Source organism: Pseudopipra pipra, chromosome 1, assembly GCF_036250125.1.
Source record: "Pseudopipra pipra isolate bDixPip1 chromosome 1, bDixPip1.hap1, whole genome shotgun sequence".
In the NCBI taxonomy this organism is placed as follows: domain Eukaryota; kingdom Metazoa; phylum Chordata; class Aves; order Passeriformes; family Pipridae; genus Pseudopipra; species Pseudopipra pipra.
Window position 1 is genome coordinate 87,601,278 of NC_087549.1, and position 20,610 is coordinate 87,621,887.

At 42.7% G+C, this 20,610-nt stretch overlaps 1 protein-coding gene across 6 annotated transcripts in view; it reads left to right on the forward strand.

Moving 5' to 3' along the window:
- RREB1 (ras responsive element binding protein 1) overlaps window positions 1–20,610 on the forward strand; it is a 124,345-nt gene that overhangs the window by 45,448 nt on the left and 58,287 nt on the right. For all 6 annotated transcript variants that reach the window (XM_064663843.1, XM_064663864.1, XM_064663848.1 and 3 more), the window contains 4 exons: window positions 11,574–11,693; window positions 13,014–13,216; window positions 17,739–17,828; window positions 19,180–19,343. In XM_064663843.1, the coding sequence (XP_064519913.1) occupies window positions 11,574–11,693; window positions 13,014–13,216; window positions 17,739–17,828; window positions 19,180–19,343 (577 nt within the window). The remainder of the gene's footprint in view (window positions 1–11,573; window positions 11,694–13,013; window positions 13,217–17,738; window positions 17,829–19,179; window positions 19,344–20,610) is intronic.

A 20,610-nucleotide genomic window follows, 5' to 3' on the forward strand; every position in this document is an offset into this window, starting at 1 on the left:
TATATTTTTCTCTGTACGTGTAAGAGGATTGTGGCCTTGCAACCAGAATGCTCATGTTCAGGAAACTTAAGGCTGTTCCTACTGAAGGGCTTTGAAGATCAGCAGGCATTTCCTCCAGGGTTTACAGCATTGTTGGAGGAAACAGTCACTGCAGAAGTCTTCAGGCCTATCCCCCCGACTCTGGTCATTCCTTACCTCACCAGCACGTGGATTATGCTGTTTGCAGACTGTCTAAGCTGCACGATGACCTCCGTGGATTCCTCATGAGCTTTTACAAGGCCAGGCCAGTGTACTTTGTAAAATCCTTTAGATATGCTTGCTAGGCCTTTAAAGTCCCAGAGCAAAGGCTATACTGCAAGGAACTTGGAAGGTTAGCAGCTGGATATGGTTGTGGATGAAGGGAGACTTGTGTGTGTGTGTGTGTGTGTGTGTGTGTGACTATGCAGTTCTCGTTTTGAAAATACATTTTTTTTTTCAGGTCAGATAGAGATATATTGTTTCTGAGAAGGCTTCTTGTACTCTCTGACAAAGCTGAGGGACTTCTGAATACCATAAGAAATTGTTGAACAGGATCCCTGTGCCCTTTTTTTGCATGCGTGTTGCAGTCTATGAAAATTAACAGATGCTGTTTCACTTTGTCAGTGTGCTGGAAGCACCTCCCCCAGGTTAGTTTCCCTGTGTGTACTTCAGAATAGAAAGCAATCTCTGCTGAAGAGTGCCATTGGCAGGTAGCACTGCTGTTTAAAATTTTCTTAGTGGCTTTCCTGTGCAGATCTCAACTTGGAGAGGCTTGCCAGCACTGTCTATTGCTGTAATTAATTTACTTAACTAAACCAAGAAAGAAACTTTGTATTTCAGAATTTAAAGCTCTGCAAACAACCCCAAAGGCTATTGGCCCAGCTGCTATAAGCCAGTGGGTGTGCTCACAAAACTGTGGCAACTTGTTCACAGTGGTGGGAGAGAGATGTTTTTCTGAAGGCTGGGTTTCTCCTTCACCTAGAGGAAGCAATAAACCTCAATTTGAGCGATCTGCGGTACCCTAGCATCTGTGGCAAATATATATCTAAAACAACTCCACATAAAATTAAAAAAAGCTAGTTTGTATCTTTTAACTCTGGTTCACAATAACAGGAGAATGGCAACTGATGGTTGTCTATGCTTAATATCTCGTAGAGATTATGTAGATGGTATGTATCTGTTTCTGGTCCTTAGCAGACTGTAGGAGGTGGTTGACCTGAGAACTCTTTGTGCATTGTACAGTGCAGGACAGATGTTGCTTTGGCTTGTGGGTCTCCAGAGAGTTTCCTAGTGTGGAGATAAAAGCTAGGAAGGAGCGCTACTAGTTCTCTTTCTCATATAAAAGCTGTGTAGCCACTTGGGATACTGCAGTCAGAGGCTGACATTACAAGTGCCTCCCAGGGTAGATGGGAGAGCAAGGACTGTTCAGCATGCTTCTGAGTCCCTTTGCTTCAGCACACCTCTCTCCTCCCTATGGCATGTGGTTTCGCTTCTGAAAATTTCAGGCTAAAACCTCCTAATTTAAAAGCCTATTTTGGGGATGTGGAGGAGGTAGGAATATGATGTGCGTTTCTAAACTTTTTAAATTATCTTGATTATATATTTTTTTTGTTGTCGCTTGGAGAATGTGATAGGGGAAATAGTTCCTGTGCTGACCAGAAACAGAAGACAGGAAGATAATGATGTTAACAAGGTGGGGGAGAAAAGGAGGTGTTTGTTTAGAAAAAGCCTAGTCACTAAAGCCTGTGGGGCAGAGGAACCCTGCTGATAACACAGATGAAACAGTCTGCCTCTTTCCTAACTTTAGAGGAGTGGAGCTTTGTAATAAATGGCTGCCATGTGGCAGCTGTCTCCCAGCTTCGTGAGCCTGGCAGTAGTTAATCCTGTCAGCAAGTTATGCTCCCTGGAAAAGAGCAGTGAGAAGAGCCACAAACTCTTGAATCATTCTCTCTTCAAAATAGTTTCATGTTGAATCTCTTTCTGCTTAAAATGAGTTTGGTAATTTGGTGGAGGTTCCCATCTTTAAGTAGCATTAAAATGCAGCTATGTTGGCTTTTAAGTAAAATGTTAAAAACATACTGAGATGTTGCGATTCTTTTCTCTCTTTAAAAAAGCCAATTAAGTTTTGGAAGGTATATTTTCCAGAATAAAAAATGTGCTGTGTAGAGAAGGGGCACTCTGTGTTGCTGTCCCCACGTGTTAAGAAATTACAGGTTGAGCACCTGAGATCACGATTATCCTTGAAAGCTTGAGGCTTTAAAATTAATGTGTTCACTTCAGTTTACTTTTTGTATTCTGCTGAGCTGAGCACGTAACGTCTCTGTCCTTCTTCCGCAACCCATAAAACTAGAATTTTGACTTAAAAATGTTGAGATTGTTGTGCAGTAATATAGCAGCATCAGATTTTACAGGCTCGTGATAAAATCATGATGGTTAACAATGCTACCACAAGGAAATGGGGTTGAATCCCTGTAATTTCTACTTTTTCTTTTCTCATTTTACTGTGTTATCTCGTGAGGTGTAAAATGTTTTGACATGCTACCTGGTATGGTGCTCCAAGCACAGAGTGTGCTGGCATCTCCTGCAAAGACAGTGTGGTTGGAATGCAAAGGATGAGTTGGGGGCTCTGCAGTAAGTGAACTGATGCTCTCTTCCTTGGGCTTGCTTGTGTAAGGATGTTTGCTAGCATATGGATGCACTTACAGCATTGAAATGCCATGTGGGACATAGCTACTCCAAAAGGAGTCTTTTCATAGTTTAGCTTACCCTGTTTGCAGAATGTTTTTTGTAAAATTACCTGTGCATTCAATCCCTTTTATGAAGCTCTCTTTAACTCCTCATCTTGGAGGAAGAGGATTGCAACCAGAGCACCGCACAAGAAGCATGGCACTAGCACAGGACATTTTCTGTATCTTCCTCGGCATGATTCATCCTGCCTCTCTAATCCCTGTTGAACCCGTCCTGCGCACATGCAGCTCTGGCTACATGTGAAGAGCAAGTGTGAGGGGGTGAAATATATGTTTGTTTCTTCCTCCAGAGACTTGCTTTAAACCTTCACCTCAAGTCCTGAGTCCGATGCTGCCCTTGGCTGAGCTGTTGGCTGTCAGGATGAGGGACAGAGACTGGGATGGGGGACTGGCCCTCCCTCCTCCCCCTCTCCCTCCCCAACAGCTGCAGGCACCAATTGCCAAGGAGCAGCCCTGTCCGCATGGTTTCGTGGCTTTTCTTCCTCTTGTTACTAATGTGCCTTCTCGTTTCCGTGATGATGCTCAGAGGAACAACCGGACAGATTGTCTCCTCTGGGGGTGGGTGCCCGGGCATCTGCACAGCCAGTTGGTATGGCACAGGAGCCCCTGTTTGTTCAGTGGCACCAGGGGCTATTGATGGCAGGCTGGGGCTGTGCTGCTGCTGCTGCACAGATGCTTGCTCTTGGCCCACCTTAAAAGGACAAGATATCCCGTGGTTTAGACTGTCCATATATTGTTGGGGATGTCAGCATCTCCGTCACAGCTACCCAGCTGAGCCCAGTGTCCTGCTTTGCCTGCCCTGCGTGCCTGCAGCCTCTCCTTAGTCAGAGCCGAGGGGTGCTGGAACTTGGACTGTTTGAAGAGGAGGTTGCTTTTCTTCTCTGTTACTCAGAAATGTTTTCCATCTGGCTCTCCCTAATGCAATGCATCTAGTTCACCCCTTGTGCTCTTGGACAAGTTTCTCATTCTCTCAGCACAGTGCTTGCTTAGCAATGTAAGTGATGGGACATCAAACTATAGCTCCCCCTTTGCTCCCCTCCAGGGATTTAAATTAACAGGGTTTGTCAGGACAAAGGAAAAATGAAAAAAAAACAAACATAAAACCCAACAAAACCCAAGCAACAAACCCACAAGGTTACATTTTGATTGTTTCCTCATTTTGCATCCCTCATCCCCTCTTGCTTGTCTCAGATGGCGGCAGCAGCAGATGAGGTTTTGTACCCTGAGGCCGTGCTGCCCCAGGATTGCTGGGGCTCCCCTCGGGCAGGTGCATCTTCCCTTCCTCGGCCTGTTTGGCAGGGAGACACGTGTGACGGGGTTGCCCACTGGTCCTCATTTTGGCTTCCCCCTGCCCCTGGGTTCTCTTGCCCTGTCCTCAGCTCCTTCGGGGCCGTGTGGGCAGTGGTGGTTTTGGCAGGCAGTGTGACACCACCTGCCTGACCTGTTCCTGCTTTTGCAAGATACCTCCATCCTGCCTGCTGAGGGAAAGTGCATTCAGGGCCCACTCCCTTCAGTCTCTGACTGTGCTCTGGACTCCCACCCTCTCCCACACTATGTCCCAAGGCCATCCCCTTGCCCAGTAGGATGTGAGCCAGCCCTGACGCAAGGGAGAGATGCAGTAACTGGAGTGGGGAAGGCTAATTGATGTGGGGAGAGACCCTGGGCTGTTTCCCAAGGAGTGCTGCCCTGCTGCAGCCAGTGCCAGCCTAGGAGAGACTTGAAGGGACTTTCTCGGGTCGCCACTTCATCTAAGGCAAATAAACTGGAGCTAAAGCCAAGAAACACATCGACTTCCTGGAACTCTGCGAGCCGTCCGCACAGCTGTCCCCACTCCCCGAACACATGCAAAGCAGAGCTTATAAGGACAGACAGTATTGCTTTTGTGTCCCTCCTCAGCCAGTGGGGAGGGCACAGGGGAGGGGATGGGCTGGGTAAAGCCCAAGGCGTGCCTTGTTCCGTGTTCCCCCTGCATCGCTGTGGTTCCCAGTGACTGAGGGAAGCCAGGCTCCCTTCCCACTGGCATCCTGACAGCTGTGCAGGCAGGCAGGGATGAGAATGGAGTGGTGTTTGCAGTTGTCTACGTGGGAAGGAGTGGAGGGATGTCTGCTGACAGCCACTTGTTTTACTCTGATGTTGCCCTGACTTTATTTTTGTGCCTAAAAGTTGTGCTTGTGGTCCCAGGTTTGTTAAGCTGTCTTCAAATTTCAGTATCCTTTTTGCTTGAACAAACTCTTGAAAGTGACTGCAGTGTGGTGACAAAGACTTCTGGAGGGCCAGGTGCTCACCAACAAGCTGATATGGAGAGTGAAGATGAGGAACAGCTCATAGATATGTCTTTGGTCAGGGGGAAGGAGTGCTAAGGTGTTAGAAAAGTCTCAAAATACATCAGCAACTGTTGATCCTAAATACAGCCACAGGTTATTGTAGTTATTGCTGTGCATTTTGTGTGGTGCTGCCATCCCTGAAAATGGCAGCGCTGGTCGGGAACTTGGTGCAGGCTTGGATCAAACCCTCTGAGGTGCTTACCAAATGTGCTGTGCTTTCCTGTTGGGAGCCAGGGGTCCATCAGGTTTTACTTTCGGTCTCGGTGCCACCAAGCAGCTTGTGCCTTGGTTCTCTTTTCTAGCCTAGCAAAACCACAAGCTCCCACATGAGGGCTGTTCCCACAGCACTCAGCACTTGCAAAAGGGGCAGATGTGGGTTCCCTGTTCAAGTTAGCAAATGGAGTACAGGGCCAAGAAGATAGGCATGAATGCATTTTATATTAAGGCTGTGTCATACCTCCGTGCATTGCTGTGAACTAGTTGGACTGTACGGGCGAATTTCATCCCTGTTTTGCCGTGCAGTGTCTCACTGCTATATTAGTACAGCTTCCTTGTTTTCAGTGCATTGCATCAATGTAATACCAGAGTATCCTGGTGATTCAGAGTTGTCATTCACTTCAGGCATTAGCTAAGTTAAAATTCTGATGTGCTTGATGGAGAGAAGGTTTTGGTCATCTGAGCCAAAAATCCTGAGGAGCACTACTGGTCCATAAGTCACCAGAAAGTGATTTTCAAAAGCTACATAAAAAGCAAATGCACACGTGTATCACATCATGCTTGCAAGAAGATAAAACAGGAGGAGTAAATATGTTTGAGTATTTAAAATTTAACCTAACTGTTAGGTCTTGTCACAGGAGAATACAAAATAATCTGGAATATGGGGGTCATCTTGTTCTTGTTCGGTGCTTCTTCCTCTGCCTCGTTCCCACACCAGAAGGTGGTCCCTAGCTCAGTTTTAAGGCATGGCCATGTTTATTCCATGTCTGGGTGTATCTGTCTATATGCAGGTTAGGTAAGAAAAGGCATAATGGATGTTGTGGACTCATGGGGTTATTTTAGGAGTGTGCACTCTAACATATGTAAAACAATTGTATCGCTAATAGTCAGATAGTTCATAGAAAGAGGACCAGTCCATCTTTTGGTACTCAGAGAGTACCCTTCAGGAGATGTTACTCCTTTTGGTTGTTGTCTTTTAGGGGTTTGGTTGGTTTTGTTTTACCCTAGAGGAAAATGTTACTTACAGGTACAAGTTTAAAACCTTTGGGGTAACATTCTTAGTTTTTTAGCTGATGGTAAATGAAAGAGCAGCCACTAGATACTTCCATGCCACTGTGTTTCTCTGCTTGTGTTCCTTTTCCTCTAGGGTGCTCTGTACTGGCGCTCCAGCAGTGGTCACAGTGAGGCGATGCTCTCAGTAAATTCTCTACCGCTGGGGTGCCCAGTCAGCACCAATACTTCAGTAGCAAAAGCAGAGTTTGGTTTTCCTTTGCCTTGAGGCAGTGCCTTGAATAGCGTTAATCTTTTTTTCTTCCCAGACAATGGCTTTTCACCCTCTTTCCTTCCTGCCAGCTTTGATGCAAAATCCTGTTCAAAAAGTAGTGCAGGTGATAGTGCACATCTCTTTTGGGGTGGGAGCAACCATTTGTGCTTGGGATTGTTGCCATGTGCTCTGGGAGCAAAATTTGCTCTTCTGTGTAGAAGCTTAGCAGGAGACCAGTGCATCAGAAACAGTTTGTAGTGTGGTGTAGTGATTCTTAGGTATTATAATCTCAAGGGTAAACGGTAAATGGTAAACTTTGTTTATTCAAATGTGATATACCTCTTTGAAGTTCTGTTCTCTTCTAAATTTGTATACTAGCAGGTCTGGCCTTCATTTAAATGATCCTTGGGTTTTTTTCCTGCCACTTAGAAAAAAAAATCAGTGGGAAAGCCTTGACTAAGCTAATAGTGTTGCAAAGATGGAAATGATGAAGAAGGCTCAGGATTCCTGTTTGGGCCTCATGGGAAAAAGTGGTTTGAAATGCATGTGTGTGGGGGTGTGCATTCCTAAACCTGTCATTTCTTTTCCCTGTTTCTCCTCCCCCACTGTGTTCTGAAAGAGTACTACGGCATGTTTAGTGAAACCAATAAAAGTATTTGGCCGAGAGTGTTAATCTTTCCCTGGCCCAATTAGTGCATGGCTTCTACTTTAACGTTAATGTGGATTTTTTTCGGAAGGCAGAACAATGAGCAGCTTTGTGTTACATACCAGGTTTTTCCCCTTCTTGCCTGTATTGTGCATTTCTTCCTATCTATTCTAAAGGGAGAGCTCATGTGCAAAGACAGTGGAGCAATCTGGAGCAGAGACTTGTACCAGTTCCCAGGGGCTGGGACATGCTGCTCTGTGCTTGTGTAGCTGCCTCTCAATGGCAAATCAAGTGACTGTGACTCTGAAGACTCACCATTTCTTCTCCTTTTTTCTTCCTTATCCTGTAGCCTGTGTTCTTCTTTCCACTTCATCTGTGATGCTCTTCACCAGAAGGAGAAGCAGCTGTAACTCTTTGGAGTGGTCTTCAAACAAACAAACAAACAAATACAAATAAATACACATAAGCGAAGGGGGGGAAGTAACTGTTGATGGGCTCAGCTTTAACATACATTGGAGTCACACTTTATCCCAAAGGAGGAAATAGGTCTAGCAAGTGTCTTCCTGTACAGACTGAATGGGAAGCAACAAGTTTTTTCTTTTTTTTTTTTTTTAAGCTCTGCTTTCACAGTGACTCTCCCATTAGCTGGTTGTGTGGGGCATCAGAGCGGGAACTAAAGGCCCCTCAAGTCTCACTGTGGAGTAGAAGTTGCCCCAGTTTCGTGTTTTCAACAACATCAACAAGTGGAGGGAACATGTTCCTGCAGAAGAGACCGGTGTCTCGGTGTGGCTGTGCAAAGAGGGCTGCTGCATTTTTTGTTTGGTCCTGTCCCCCCTACCATGTGTTAGCGTTCTTGCTTAGTTGCTCGCTCTCTTCTTTTCCTCCTTTTCACAGAGGATGAATGTGGCACTGGGGGGTTTCTTCAAAGTAGAAGATGACTTCCCTGTTTCCTAGAGGCTTTGGTCCAGTGTTGAATGCAACCTGAGGCTGTACTGTTTGCCAGCTTATTTCCTGTTTGTCCTTTTTCCTGGAGGTCTTTGTTTTCTTTTGGGGAGAGGGAGGAAGGAGGCTCCAAGCACAACCTCCAAGCAGGGACATGTGGTGTGAGCTGGGAAGGTTTACAGTCCTAAAGTCAGTATGACATAGGGCATCCATGCTGGTTGTTGCCTATCTGATTCCAAGTTTCATAGATGCTGTGGAAAAAAACCCCAACACTTCCCCATCCTCAGTGATGCATTTTTTTAAAGGGGGGGGGAAACCCAAACCAAAAAAAAACCAAGGCTGCAAGCAAAATCTCTTAGTATGTTCCTGCCTAAAGGCGCTCTGCCATGGGTTTTCCCACAGGAAGGAGTGATTTGGCCCAGTATTCTTATTGTTTCTATATCCTATTGCAAATAGAAAGTCATGCTTCTGAAATTGGTGTGTGCTGCTCATGCAGTTATCTTTGTTTCGGTGGTGCATTTTTGCCACATCCAAGAGAGTGGAAAATACATAAGTAAATAAAAATGTGCAACAACAGTTCAGTTTCAATATTTACACTGCTTTCAACATTTTTTAAGGTGCAGAAAACAGTTTTAAAAACAAGATCTGTGACTTCATATGTTGGTTTGCCTTAGCAGGAAGATATTTAGATTCAGAAATAAAAAAATAACCATTGGTTCATAGAAATTATAAATTGCTGTAGTAGTATAATCCATAGTTTTCCTTCTGAAAAAGGAACAGAGAGCAAGCTGGCAGGTTTTTCTAAACCAGTAGATGGGTTTTTTTAATGTGCATGTATACCTTCCTCTTCTGCAGGCTCTCTGAGCATTTCCCATTTTCAGTGTTGGTGAAAGCAACACCAGGAATTCTGACTCTAGTTCTCTGGGAAGCTACTCAGCTATCTAAAAGCTACCTTGGCAAACAAGGGAATCTTCGCACTTACACAACAGATTTTTTTCCAGGATGTATCAGTGGTGACATTAATGTCCTAGGTATTAACTGAAAGAGGAATGAATATGTGTATTTTGGAAGGAAAAGTTGTTTTGTTTGTTTGGGTTTTTTTTGAGGACTAAAGCACTTAATTGTTTTAACAGAAATCTCTCCAAATTATTTAAACTGATCCTTATTTTTGGTGGTGCTAAGCAGATTCAGCAAGCAACTTTAGATTTAGGCCAGTCTCAAAAACAATTCTGATGTTTATTCTATTCAAAGTTAAGTCAGCTACCACATAAGTGGTTACAAAAAGAGGGGGGGGAAATTACTGTGTTGCTCTTGAATGAGATGGACTTTTTTTTTAAAAACAAAATAACAGTAAAGTTACAACAGTTAAGGACAAACAAAACAAAGACAAATAAATGGCTCCCATAATTACTGGAGAAAATACAGAAGAATGGGTGCTTGGCCTCACCTTGGAGCAGGAAATCCCTGTGTCAGAGGGACATTAGTATTTCCTTAACAGAAAAGTTCAAAAATTATTAGGGAAAAGCCACCTTAGGTTGTTCAGAATAATATTTTGTCTGTTTTTGAAGATGCAAATTGAAAGCAGTGTTTATTAAGAGGTTGATGTTATCCTGAGCCTTAAATGCTTGGCTTAGTCAGGTCCTAGGTTTTGTCTCTAGACTGCACTGGCTTGCTGTGTCAGATCATCTGTGTGCTGCTACTAAGAAGGTTGGCAGCTAAATGTGGGAAGGTTAAATCCATTGCTTTGTCTGGCATGGTATGAAATGAGGAACTACTTGACACAAGGTGGGCCCTTTCTTTTTGTCTGTCTCTTCTTGGGTGCTCTAAAATGTTAGTAGTTGGGATATGTAGTGATTTATTGTTTTCAAATGCTATCCAAACAGCATTTGAAGATGTGTCGTGTGACTGATTTGCATGACATCCTTGAGAATGTCTTTTTTTTTTTTTTAAAGGAAGAAACCCTGTTGAGTTAACTGTGATTTGAAGGCAATTGTCTCCACTCTCTGATAAAAGGAAAACTTGCATTAAGGTTACTAGATGTGATTTGTAAATCTAAGATGATGAAATGTCCACAGAGTATTTCATAGAATCATAGAATCATAGAATCATAGAATCATAGAATCAATTGGGTTGGAAAAGACCTTCGAGATCATCGAGTCCAACCCTTGGTCCAAATCCAGTCCATTTACTAGATCATGGCACTCAGTGCCACGTCCAATCTGCGTTTAAAAATCTCCAGGGATGGTGAATCCACCACCTCTCTGGGCAGCCCATTCCAATGCCTGATTACTCTCTCTGTAAAGAATTTTCTCCTGATATCCAACTTAAATTTCCCCTGGCGGAGCTTAAGCCCGTGCCCCCTTGTCCTATTGCTGAGTGCCTGAGAGAAGAGACCAACCCCCACCTGGCCAGAACTTCCCTTCAGGTAGTTATAGACGGTGATGAGGTCACCTCTGAGCCTCCTCTTCTCCAGGCTAAACAACCCCAGCTCCCTCAGCCTCTCCCCATAGGACTTATGCTCCAGTCCCTTCACCAGCCTTGTTGCTCTTCTCATCTCATAATGAAATAGATATTTTGCTTGTAAGGTTAAAAAGGTGTATTTCTCCATTAAAAATGTGTCAGTAGTTTTCACTATTACAAATAACCTTTTCCAGAGGCTATAGCCATGAATGCCATGAGCAGAGAACTCATCTGATTCTTATGTGTTGGTTGTCCCCCATCACCTCTAAAAGTGATGTTTAACTGCCCTGTCATTCTCTAGTCAGAACAGGTATCCTTCCTGAAACCCCAACGATAGCATGATAAGTTTGTGGTTTCAGAAAGGGATGTGGAGGAATTCGGTTGGTGCATACAGTGGTTGCTTATGTCTTCAACTCATCTGGAAATCTTGGGCAGTGGCTGTGAAGAATGTGCGAAATGGTCTGAGAAACCTCAGTAGTCATGTCACCACTGCTAGAAGGAAGTAGGTGGTCACAGTAAATTCATGTATTGGAGTAAAGATTAATCTTCCAAGAAGAGAAGAGGGGAGCAGTGCACATATGAAATTGAATTACTTAAATTCTCTAGCTGCAGACTATTCTTCCAACTTCTTAATCAAATGTCATTACTGTCAATGATGTGTTAGCTTACTCTCTCCTCCCCCTCCTTTTTTTGCTGACTGAATACCGGGGACAAAGCTGGTAAGGGTTTCCTTTCTTTGTTTGCCCAGGTTTTACCACTGGCAGAAGCAACAGCATCTCCCAGCTCAATGCCTGGAGTGGGTGCTTGGCTGTGCTGGAACTGTTTACACGCTTCTGTCACTGGGTCTATGTGCCAGTCAGGGGAGCCCTCAAACTAGAGGGCTGTAGTCTTATTTTGCTAAAATGACATCCAGAAAAACTTATGCCTTTTCTTTTTTTCCCTTCTCCCTCACGTAGTGCTAGAGGGTGCTGCTGAAGAAGAGGCTGAAGAGCCAGACGCTACTACACGTACTACACTAAGTGAGGAGACCAGCAACCAAGAAGAGAGCCACAATCAGTCGGGGGATAAAGATGAAGGTAACTGGTTCTACTAGCTCTGTGACTCTGTAAATTAGGGCATTGATTAAGAATGTGGAAACATTTCTTACCCATCCATACACCTTACCTGTGTGAAGAGTATAAGATACATTGAGCAGAAGCACTGGTGCATGTGTTTCTTTCTCCATCCCTAACTTTTATCTATCTGAAAAGTATAAAATAGATTGAACAGAAGCATGGGTGCATAAATACTTGACTACCACTGTAGGCTTCCAAACTAAGATTTTCTTGGCTCCCAGTAACTTGGCACCACATAACTTAGCCTCAGAAAAACCACCTGTTTATAATCCTCAAACTTATGTTCCAAAGACAGTATTATGCAGAGATCAAATGTTCACAGACAAACGTGTTCCTCCTTGTTCACCTTCACATACTCTTCTGTTACCGTGACTTTCTCACAACACACATTAAAATTCTGAACTTTCCACCAGAGGTGACAGAGCAGGAGGTTTGCAGTAGGTTTTCTTTTTAGGAAAAGGAGTGTTTAATTTGAAAGCATTTTCCTTTTCAAATTCTTAAAGAGCAAAGTGAAAGACCTTGCCTGTGTGTTTGACACATCTGTACTTTGAGAAAGCAGAGATGAGATTTTAAGTGTGTTTTGAATTTGGTATCTGAGATAGGAGCATCCATGCTACATACAGTATGTGATGAACTACTCTGAATCTCAGCAGCTTTAGCTGTGACATTAGTCATGGATGTAACACATATGCTCCATGACTTGTATGGCTTGGTAGACCAAAAGAGAAAAAAAAATTACATAGATGCCAGCTGTGGCAGTAAAGAGGCTACTGGGGGCATATGGGGTTTTGTTTTGGTTGGATTTTTGCTGAATTATTTTATTCCATATACAGAGCTGGCTTAAACTATGCTACACACTTACTGATGCCTTAATTGTGCAGTTCTGCTTAAAACACGTGCTTGCTTGAATGATTGTGCTTGCCAGAGCGTGCATTCATCAGTACTGCTCTACTAGTTCATGGTGATCACAAGGTACCACAAATGATACCATTTTACAGCAAGAGAGTGTGAAGTAAATCACTATAAGCTCCATAGAGAATTAAGGTTGAAAATTAAGTAATGTGAATGTCCTGTGAGAAGAAATGTACCCCTTGTCTTGTGTGTTCTAATATGAGAAACTCGTCCTGTTATAAGAACTCCAGTTATTATGGGCTGCTGCCTGTGATCTATGATGATTCAGCAGAGTGTGATGTGAGTTACAGACAGCTGAAAATACTATGAGCTGGGGGTTTTTTTCAAGATGGCCTAAAAAGTAATGTGTGCTTTTGTTTGTAATTCCAGAGAAGCAGCTGGAAAGCTTAAACACCTACAAGGTATCCCCAAGTTCACCAAACAGTTTGGACGGAGCAGACTTGTCCTCCATTGACGCCATGATGTCAGCAGTGATGAATGTGGGGAAGATTGCTGAAAACGGCGGGAACTCTCAAAATGTCAAATCTCCCTCAAAGTCTCCTGCACCAAATCGAATTGGCAGGAGGAACCAGGTGTGTAAACCCAAATGCAGGGAGGGCGAAGGGGAGACAAGCAGCTGCATGGGAAATGATAAGATGTAATTACGTTTCTTTGATTATTTTGCCTTTTTTTCCCTCAGTTGATCTTTCTTGCTTCTGCCATTGTTTCTCTGTGTATGTTTTCTGGTATCTCTCTAGAACATAACTTAAAAAACTGATAATCAGAGGGGTCCACTTGCTTGGATTCACACATAAAAAATTGAGCACGAGCTCCAGTGTCATGCTGGTCTAGCAGATGCCCCTAGCAGTAACAGAGTCACCTAAGAATTGCCATTTCAGTCCCACTGTATCCTTTCTCCAGGCTCTTTCATTTGCATAACCTGTTGGGGGACCAGCTCAATTCATGAAACTAGGAGAAAAGAATGACCTCAGAGAAGAGCAGAGCAGTCTGCCAGGAGGCTTGGCTCAGCCTCATGAGGTGTGCAGCTGTCCCTCGGGAAGATACAAGTGATTTAAGGTTAAAGGTGGTGCTAGAACAAAACGTCCATCAAGATATGCAGTTTACATGTGTAGTGTAAGGTGCCTTTTCTTCTCTGTTAATAAAACCATGAAGAGCTATTGCAGAATGCTTTATATGAATTTTGCAGAGGAAATATATTTAGCTTTTATCAGTTTTTTTCCATTTACCAGTTGATGGCACCAGTTGATAACAGTATTGATCTAAACAAGTGAAAGGAGAGAGTTATATCAGTTAAAGCTGTGGTTATTTATATTCATGTTTTTCTTCTTCTGGGCCAAGCTCTACCAAGGAAGGTGCTGCAGAGTATCAAAAAATACCCCAAAACTCTGGGTCCATTTGACTTTAGAGCTTATGGTGAAGCATGGAGACTTAGTAAATGAATCAAGATGTAACAGGGACCAGAAAGGTTGAGAGGCATGACTCATGTGATGTTCCTATAGTAGTTTATTAATAGCTTGCCAAATAGCTGCCCAGTTGACAGACTAATGGCTTGTCTTGGATTTTTAGCATGAAAGGAGTTAAAAGCCATTAATTGTAAATGGAAATTCTTAAATGAAGAGTCTGGGCTGTATACAGACAACCGTGTTTGTGGGATCGTATTGCCTAGCACTTGGCTTTAAGGTTTATTTGCAGTGTCCTCACTTAGGGGCTACCCTGGTTCCTTGATTTCATCGTGTGAAATGAGGCACTGGAGTCCAGGCTAGTCTCAGTGGCAGTGCTATTACACAGCTGTCCACCGGTACACCATGTGGTTTGGCTTCAGGGAAGTTTATTAGTGTTGGTGACCTTTATTCCACCTGATAGTTCTGTGGGCATCGAATCAAAGGAAGCTTGAGAGTAAATGTGACAGGATTAAGAGGGATTCTTACAGCATAAAAATAAACAAATAGATTGAAAACATAGTAAATAGCCTATTTGTTTTTAGGCTGAAGGATCATTAAGGCCAGAGTGGCAAATGGCTACATTACTGAGAAAATACAAGTGAGATGTGAAATATTAAGCAGGTATCAATCTGGTTAGCAACCTCTAATACAGCGAATTTCCACTTTCAGCATAGCAGAATGAAAGCACTGAATTGTTCTAGTGTGTGGTAGCGCACAGATCTCAGATTCTGCTCATAATGTTCCCCTTATTATAACTTCAAGGATAATAACAGTTAGCTAGTTTTCTGGGTCTGACTGCTGTTTCCCATGAGTTGGCAGTGAAACATTCTGCCCTGAACCTTTGTCCCAAAGTCTGTGGTTCTCTTTATAATGCTGACTTTATCGTGGCTGTCGTCTACCCATAGTCTAATAAACGTGTTCTCAAATCAGCCTGCATCCATTTTAACTTCTTATTTGCTTTGCTCTTGAAGAAAATGAAAAGTGTGACAGAGGTAGTTTTTTGAGCTGGAGAAAAACAAATGGACCTAATGCACAATTGCAAAAGCATTCCCCTTCACTTGAATGCAGAGCAGTTGTGCCAGGTCGACCTACTAAAGAGAGAGTAGCTAACAAATGAGCTGTTAATTTTATCTGTCAGTTTAGGAACTGTGTTTTCACAAAACCAGCTCTGGCGGGGTAGCTGAGTGCTATGTTTCAAATTTGTGAATGAGGGTGCTTTTACAGTAGGGATGCTAATGTTTTTTGATCTGGATTGGGTCAGTCAACAGCATTCCTTTTGTAGATACCCTGGATTTGCTTGAGCTGTGTTACGGTATGCAGAATGTACCCTGTCTGACCACTGGAGAAAGTTTGGGTTTTAGTTAATAATAAACCCCAGATTCAATACTAATCAGCTCTGGCTGAGCTATAGTGTGTTTCTGATCTTTGCTTCAAGGTGAACCAGTAATTACTCTATCGTCTGTTAATTTGCTGATTCAAAGAGAAGGCAGTCTGGAAAGCTTAAACAGACTTTGAAACAATCAAGTACATCATGTAGAACTGCAGCACTCATTTAAAGAGGAGGGGGACAAAAAACAGTAGTGGGTTGATAATTTCCCAGAAATACCCTGGGGATTAAACACCATCTAAACTGTCAGCACAGCTGCAGGGATTTTCCTTACGGCACAGTGTGCTTGTTCTCTGTCCTGAACCAGCTTTAACACAGTTGCAGTATATTTGGAGCTGAACATTACTCCATGGACAGGTTGCTGAAGTAGGATGGAATGAATATTTGTGAATTACGTGTTTGTATATAAAAATGGAGGAGGGGCACTGGGATAATGCACTTCAATTTTCTTTGGGTGTTCAGACTTCATAGTGGCAGCCTTTTTTTGCTTTCTTTCTAATGTTTTGCAAGTGCTAGTACGTTAGGCCTTGGCCTATATGTGTGGCCTACAGTGAGATGTAGAGCCCTGAAATACGGTTAGAAAAACGTGTACAAGCAAAAGAGTAGAGAGGAGTGGGAGAACCTGATTGTTGCAGTCCCAATTCTTTTAGAAGTGAAGTCACAAATTTTGTTTACTTTGGACAAAACGGGAAAACAGCTCTTTATCCATGTCCACAGGTCACTGAAGTTAATAGAAAATCATCATGACCCTGTGTTTAAAAACACAGTGTAATATTATAAAAGGGGGCTCTCTAGAGTGGTTCCCCAAATCGTGTAGGAGGTGATACTGCTTTATTGAGACATAAAAAGAACTTTCTCTAACACTGCGTCAGCATCTTCCCTCCTAACATGGCAAAGAATTTGTCAGAGAGACTTGTGTTAGTCATTCTCAATGTTCTTCATGAATGCTTGTGTCTGACAACCTTCTGAGTTGATGACCTTTGGGATGGCATTGAGGGAAGAGAATTGCATAGAGAGAGAAAATGCATAGACACAGTCATACCTACCAACTTCCTCCCAGCTGAAGAGTTACTGAGGATGAGTTCTTCTTTTTGCTTGTTTTCATGCTTTTACTAATGATACTTAAAATATCCAGCAACGAACTTCATTAGGAAATGTCATTTTGGCATAAATGTTTTTCTATTGGTCACACAGAGATGGTTTTTGTACTGTTGGCATTAGAAGTGTAGGTAACAAGCAGTGGATCTGTCTGGTGAAGATTTGCATAGGTTTAATTTTCAGTGCTAGACCATTTTCTTTTTAATGTACAGGCGTTGGTGCAGAAGCCACACCTGGGCTTCTTAGTGAGGCAGTGAAAATAACCTTTACATCATCCGGTAACCATCCTTGTGGACAAATTCAGGCAAACACCTTTGGTTCCTGCAAGAGTGCTATTTCATCCTTGGCTGAAAGAGTGGTGCCTTTGCTCAGTGTCCCAAGGGCATACTTGAATCAGGTTGAGCTCTCTGGTTGGCTTCATTGTTTGTAGTCATGGTTTGACCATGGTTGCTCCTGATTCTCACCTGGGTGGAGAATAACCGGGTTCATAATGTGATCTTTTGGAGTCACGTACACTCCTGCATTGTCACCTCTTTCTCAGTATGATCTCATCAGATCTTGCAAGCTTCAGAAGGGTTGGGCCTGGCCAGTGTGCCTGAATGGGATGCTTCCAGGAGAAACACAGGATACTAAAGGAAATGGTGCTGATGATTCAGTAAATGCGGCTCTTCCTTCTGAGTCAGCCATGGAACAGAACATACAGCCCCTAGAAAAGTGCACCAGGATAGTGCTTTGCCACAAGTTGGGGTGGAAAATCTGAAGTTCTGACAACTTGGCTGTTAAAAATCTTTTGGGAAGGTTGATGACATTTTCCCACATATTCTGGTGGTGTTCCAGGAATTATTTTCTGCTCACCTAAATTCCTCCTGGCACTTTGAGCTCGTCACAATAATTGCCTTCACATCCTGTCCTAAACTGGTACTGATGTGTGTCCATGTGCTGTTAAAACAGCTGCTGTACTTCTGTGGTAATTGAAATGGCCCCTAATTATAAATTCAGAAAGTTTCTGAAACTTCCTTGAGGAATCTATCAGATGATAAGTTACTCCGTTAGCAGTGGCCTTTTGTACTTAGGATTGATTATATTTTTCCACCCTCGGCAGTAACAGCTTTTGGGTTCTTTTATATTGATATTGCTTGTGATTGTTTTGTTCTGTTTTTTTCACAGGAAACAAAAGAAGAGAAGTCTTCCTATACCTGTCCTCTGTGTGAAAAGATTTGCACTACACAGCACCAGCTAACTATGCACATTCGTCAGGTATGTAGAGTTACCAGCTCTTGATTTCTTACTTTTATTGAATGTCTGGTTTGCCAGGGTGCAATTTGTACTGGTGAAAAACAATTTCATGTGCAAGTCAGAAATGCTTCCATTATAACTTTATTCACTTGTTTTACTTCTGTTTTAGTCTTCCTTTGCATTTTCTTTAAAAAACCACACCCCACAAACCTAACTCTGAAGTGGGCAATTGTCCTCCTTTCCTTACCCAGCATTCTGCCCCCCCTCCCTCCCCCAGCGGCTCAAACAAGGATGTATGTCCTGTTCTGTGTAGCTTAAGGTGTCCTAAGAATCCGGAAAGCTGCTTCCATCATGCGGCATAAGTCCTGTTTTGTTATTCTGTTTGGGTACAGATCTTTTTACTGGTCATGCAAATTAAGGAGGAGGAAGACACAATTTTTAAATCAACTCGGTGTAGAAGAGCCTCTCAGTCCTTCACAGGATATAAGCAATTTTGGGAGGCAGAATTAAGAATATATTTCTTTAATGGATAATGCACATTTTTGTCAGCTACAGGCCTGTTCTTGCTCCTCCTGAAATATATGCATACTTAATTAGGAGGTTTGGCCTTTTTTCTAACAGAAGGTTCTGCTTAGGATGCTAAGGTGTGGTTGACGACTGTGAGTTCACTAGATACTTATTACTTCAGTTTTTCCTCCTGTACTGTAACTGTTACTTAATTTTTTTTTCTTACTCTTCTGGTGGATTTTTTTCATATGTGAAAAGAATTCATAGAGTTTCTGAGTGCAAGTAAGAAAGAGTGGTGCATATATAGCACTGTAGCTAATGGCCTTAATTTGACCCTGTAATGCATTCTTATGGCCATAGAAGTCTGCATGTGCATTCAGAAGCAGTTTCTGTTTTCTTACTACACAGTTTGAAATCAATACCTTTAAAGAGTATTTGTTTCTAAGTGTCTTTCTTCTGCTGTGAAGTTCATAATTACATCCCCTTTCCTTACGACTCACACAACCCCAAACCACCGCACAGCTTAAAGTATCCCAAGGTACCATTTATCTGATGGGTTGTTGCTGAGTCCCCTTTTGCTGCAGATCCAGCAGAAATGCTGCATGTGACAGGCACTGCAGCCTGTATGAAACAGCTATTTCTGCTCATGCATTAAGGGGTTAAAAATCGGGGGTGGTGGTGTTGGAGTTGAGGTGGGGAGGGCTGGGGAGGAGAGGTATTTACAGGGCACACCTTAATATAAGGTATTGTGCTTTATGGAGTGGCTCTTTAAAGTCGATTTTGAGATGTTTATAGTTCTTGATGATATTTTACTGGCACTTCAGAAGGGACTTTCAATGAAAAAAAAAATCATTGCTTTCTCTAGCATAACACTGACACTGGAGGGACAGACCATTCCTGCAGCATCTGTGGAAAGTCTCTGAGCTCAGCGAGCTCCCTTGATCGCCACATGCTGGTGCACTCAGGTGAAAGGCCTTATAAATGTTCAGTATGTGGACAGTCCTTCACCACCAATGGAAACATGCACAGGTGAGTGCTGATCGTGTTCCAGGAGTTTGAAAAGGATTACAGCATAGGTGGCTGGTTTGTTTCCTTGGAGGGAATTTCAAACTGACTAAAGACACTTACCTGGGCAGACAGTGTGAAGTATCAGGGACCTACTATGGCATGACACACGTACACACTAGGATGCTTAGGTAGTGGAAGGAAGTTAGAACTGAGAGAGGTTTTCTAGCTCTCTTTAAGTATTATCAAGAGTTGTTACAGCTTTTTTTTTTTAGTAGTAGTAATATTATTATTATGAAAAATGGATTTTTCTCTGGGGGCAAATATATAAAGCCAAGCTGTATAGGAGCTTCTAATTTTGCAGCTTCAGAGTCGTAGATGAAAGTCGTTGTATTGGAACATCTGTGGTGGTGTTGATGTTATGTACTTAGGTATCCATGTGCCGTCATGAAGATGCCTCTTCGGCATATTTGATCTTGTTTTTAAATACATTCATCAATACTTGTTTGCACTGTAAACAACTTATTGCACTATAGATTTGGCAAATTCTCTATAATCCAAGTTTCCGAATATATTTCATGTAGTTTTATTTGTAGGGATGTAGCAATATGTCTGCTTGTCAACTGGAGAAACAAAATGTTAAATCACATGTGTGTTCCTTCCCCTCTCTCATCCAGCATTCATTTATTTGCATGGGTGGAACACCTCAGAGCTGATTAAGACTTTGTGGATTCCCACATAGCTTTAGTCCCCATATCAAAGAGTTTACAACCCTCAAAGAAACTGCAAGACAAGTAGGGAAAAAGAGTATAGCTTATAAGCAAAATGGCAAGAGTGATGGTTACAGACTGGTTCTGTGTGGGAAGAAAAGAGATCTTGTTTCCTTGATTATTACCAATCATTTTCCAAGCAGTGTGCTATAGGTAGAATGAAAGGGATGATTTTGATGACAATAAGAAAGATAACATAATGTCACACAAAGGAAGCAATAGCTGCTTGCAGCTTTCCCTTTCTGGTATCATTTTGTCCATGTTCAAGATGTAGTGAAAACAGAGAAGAAACAGGAGGGAATGCAGTTTTGTAATTCTGTATTTGTTTAACTTGCAATTGAGTGGAATTGGGGAGGTTTGGAAAGATAGATATAAAATAAGAAAGGAAAAACACAGGGAGGAGATACTGGCCTTGGGCATTGAATAAATCACACATCTGACTCATCTGACCAGAGGTGGTGTGAGCCACGTGTTTGGCAGACTGGGTCATTACTCTGTGTGCTCTGAGAAGGGCAGGGCTG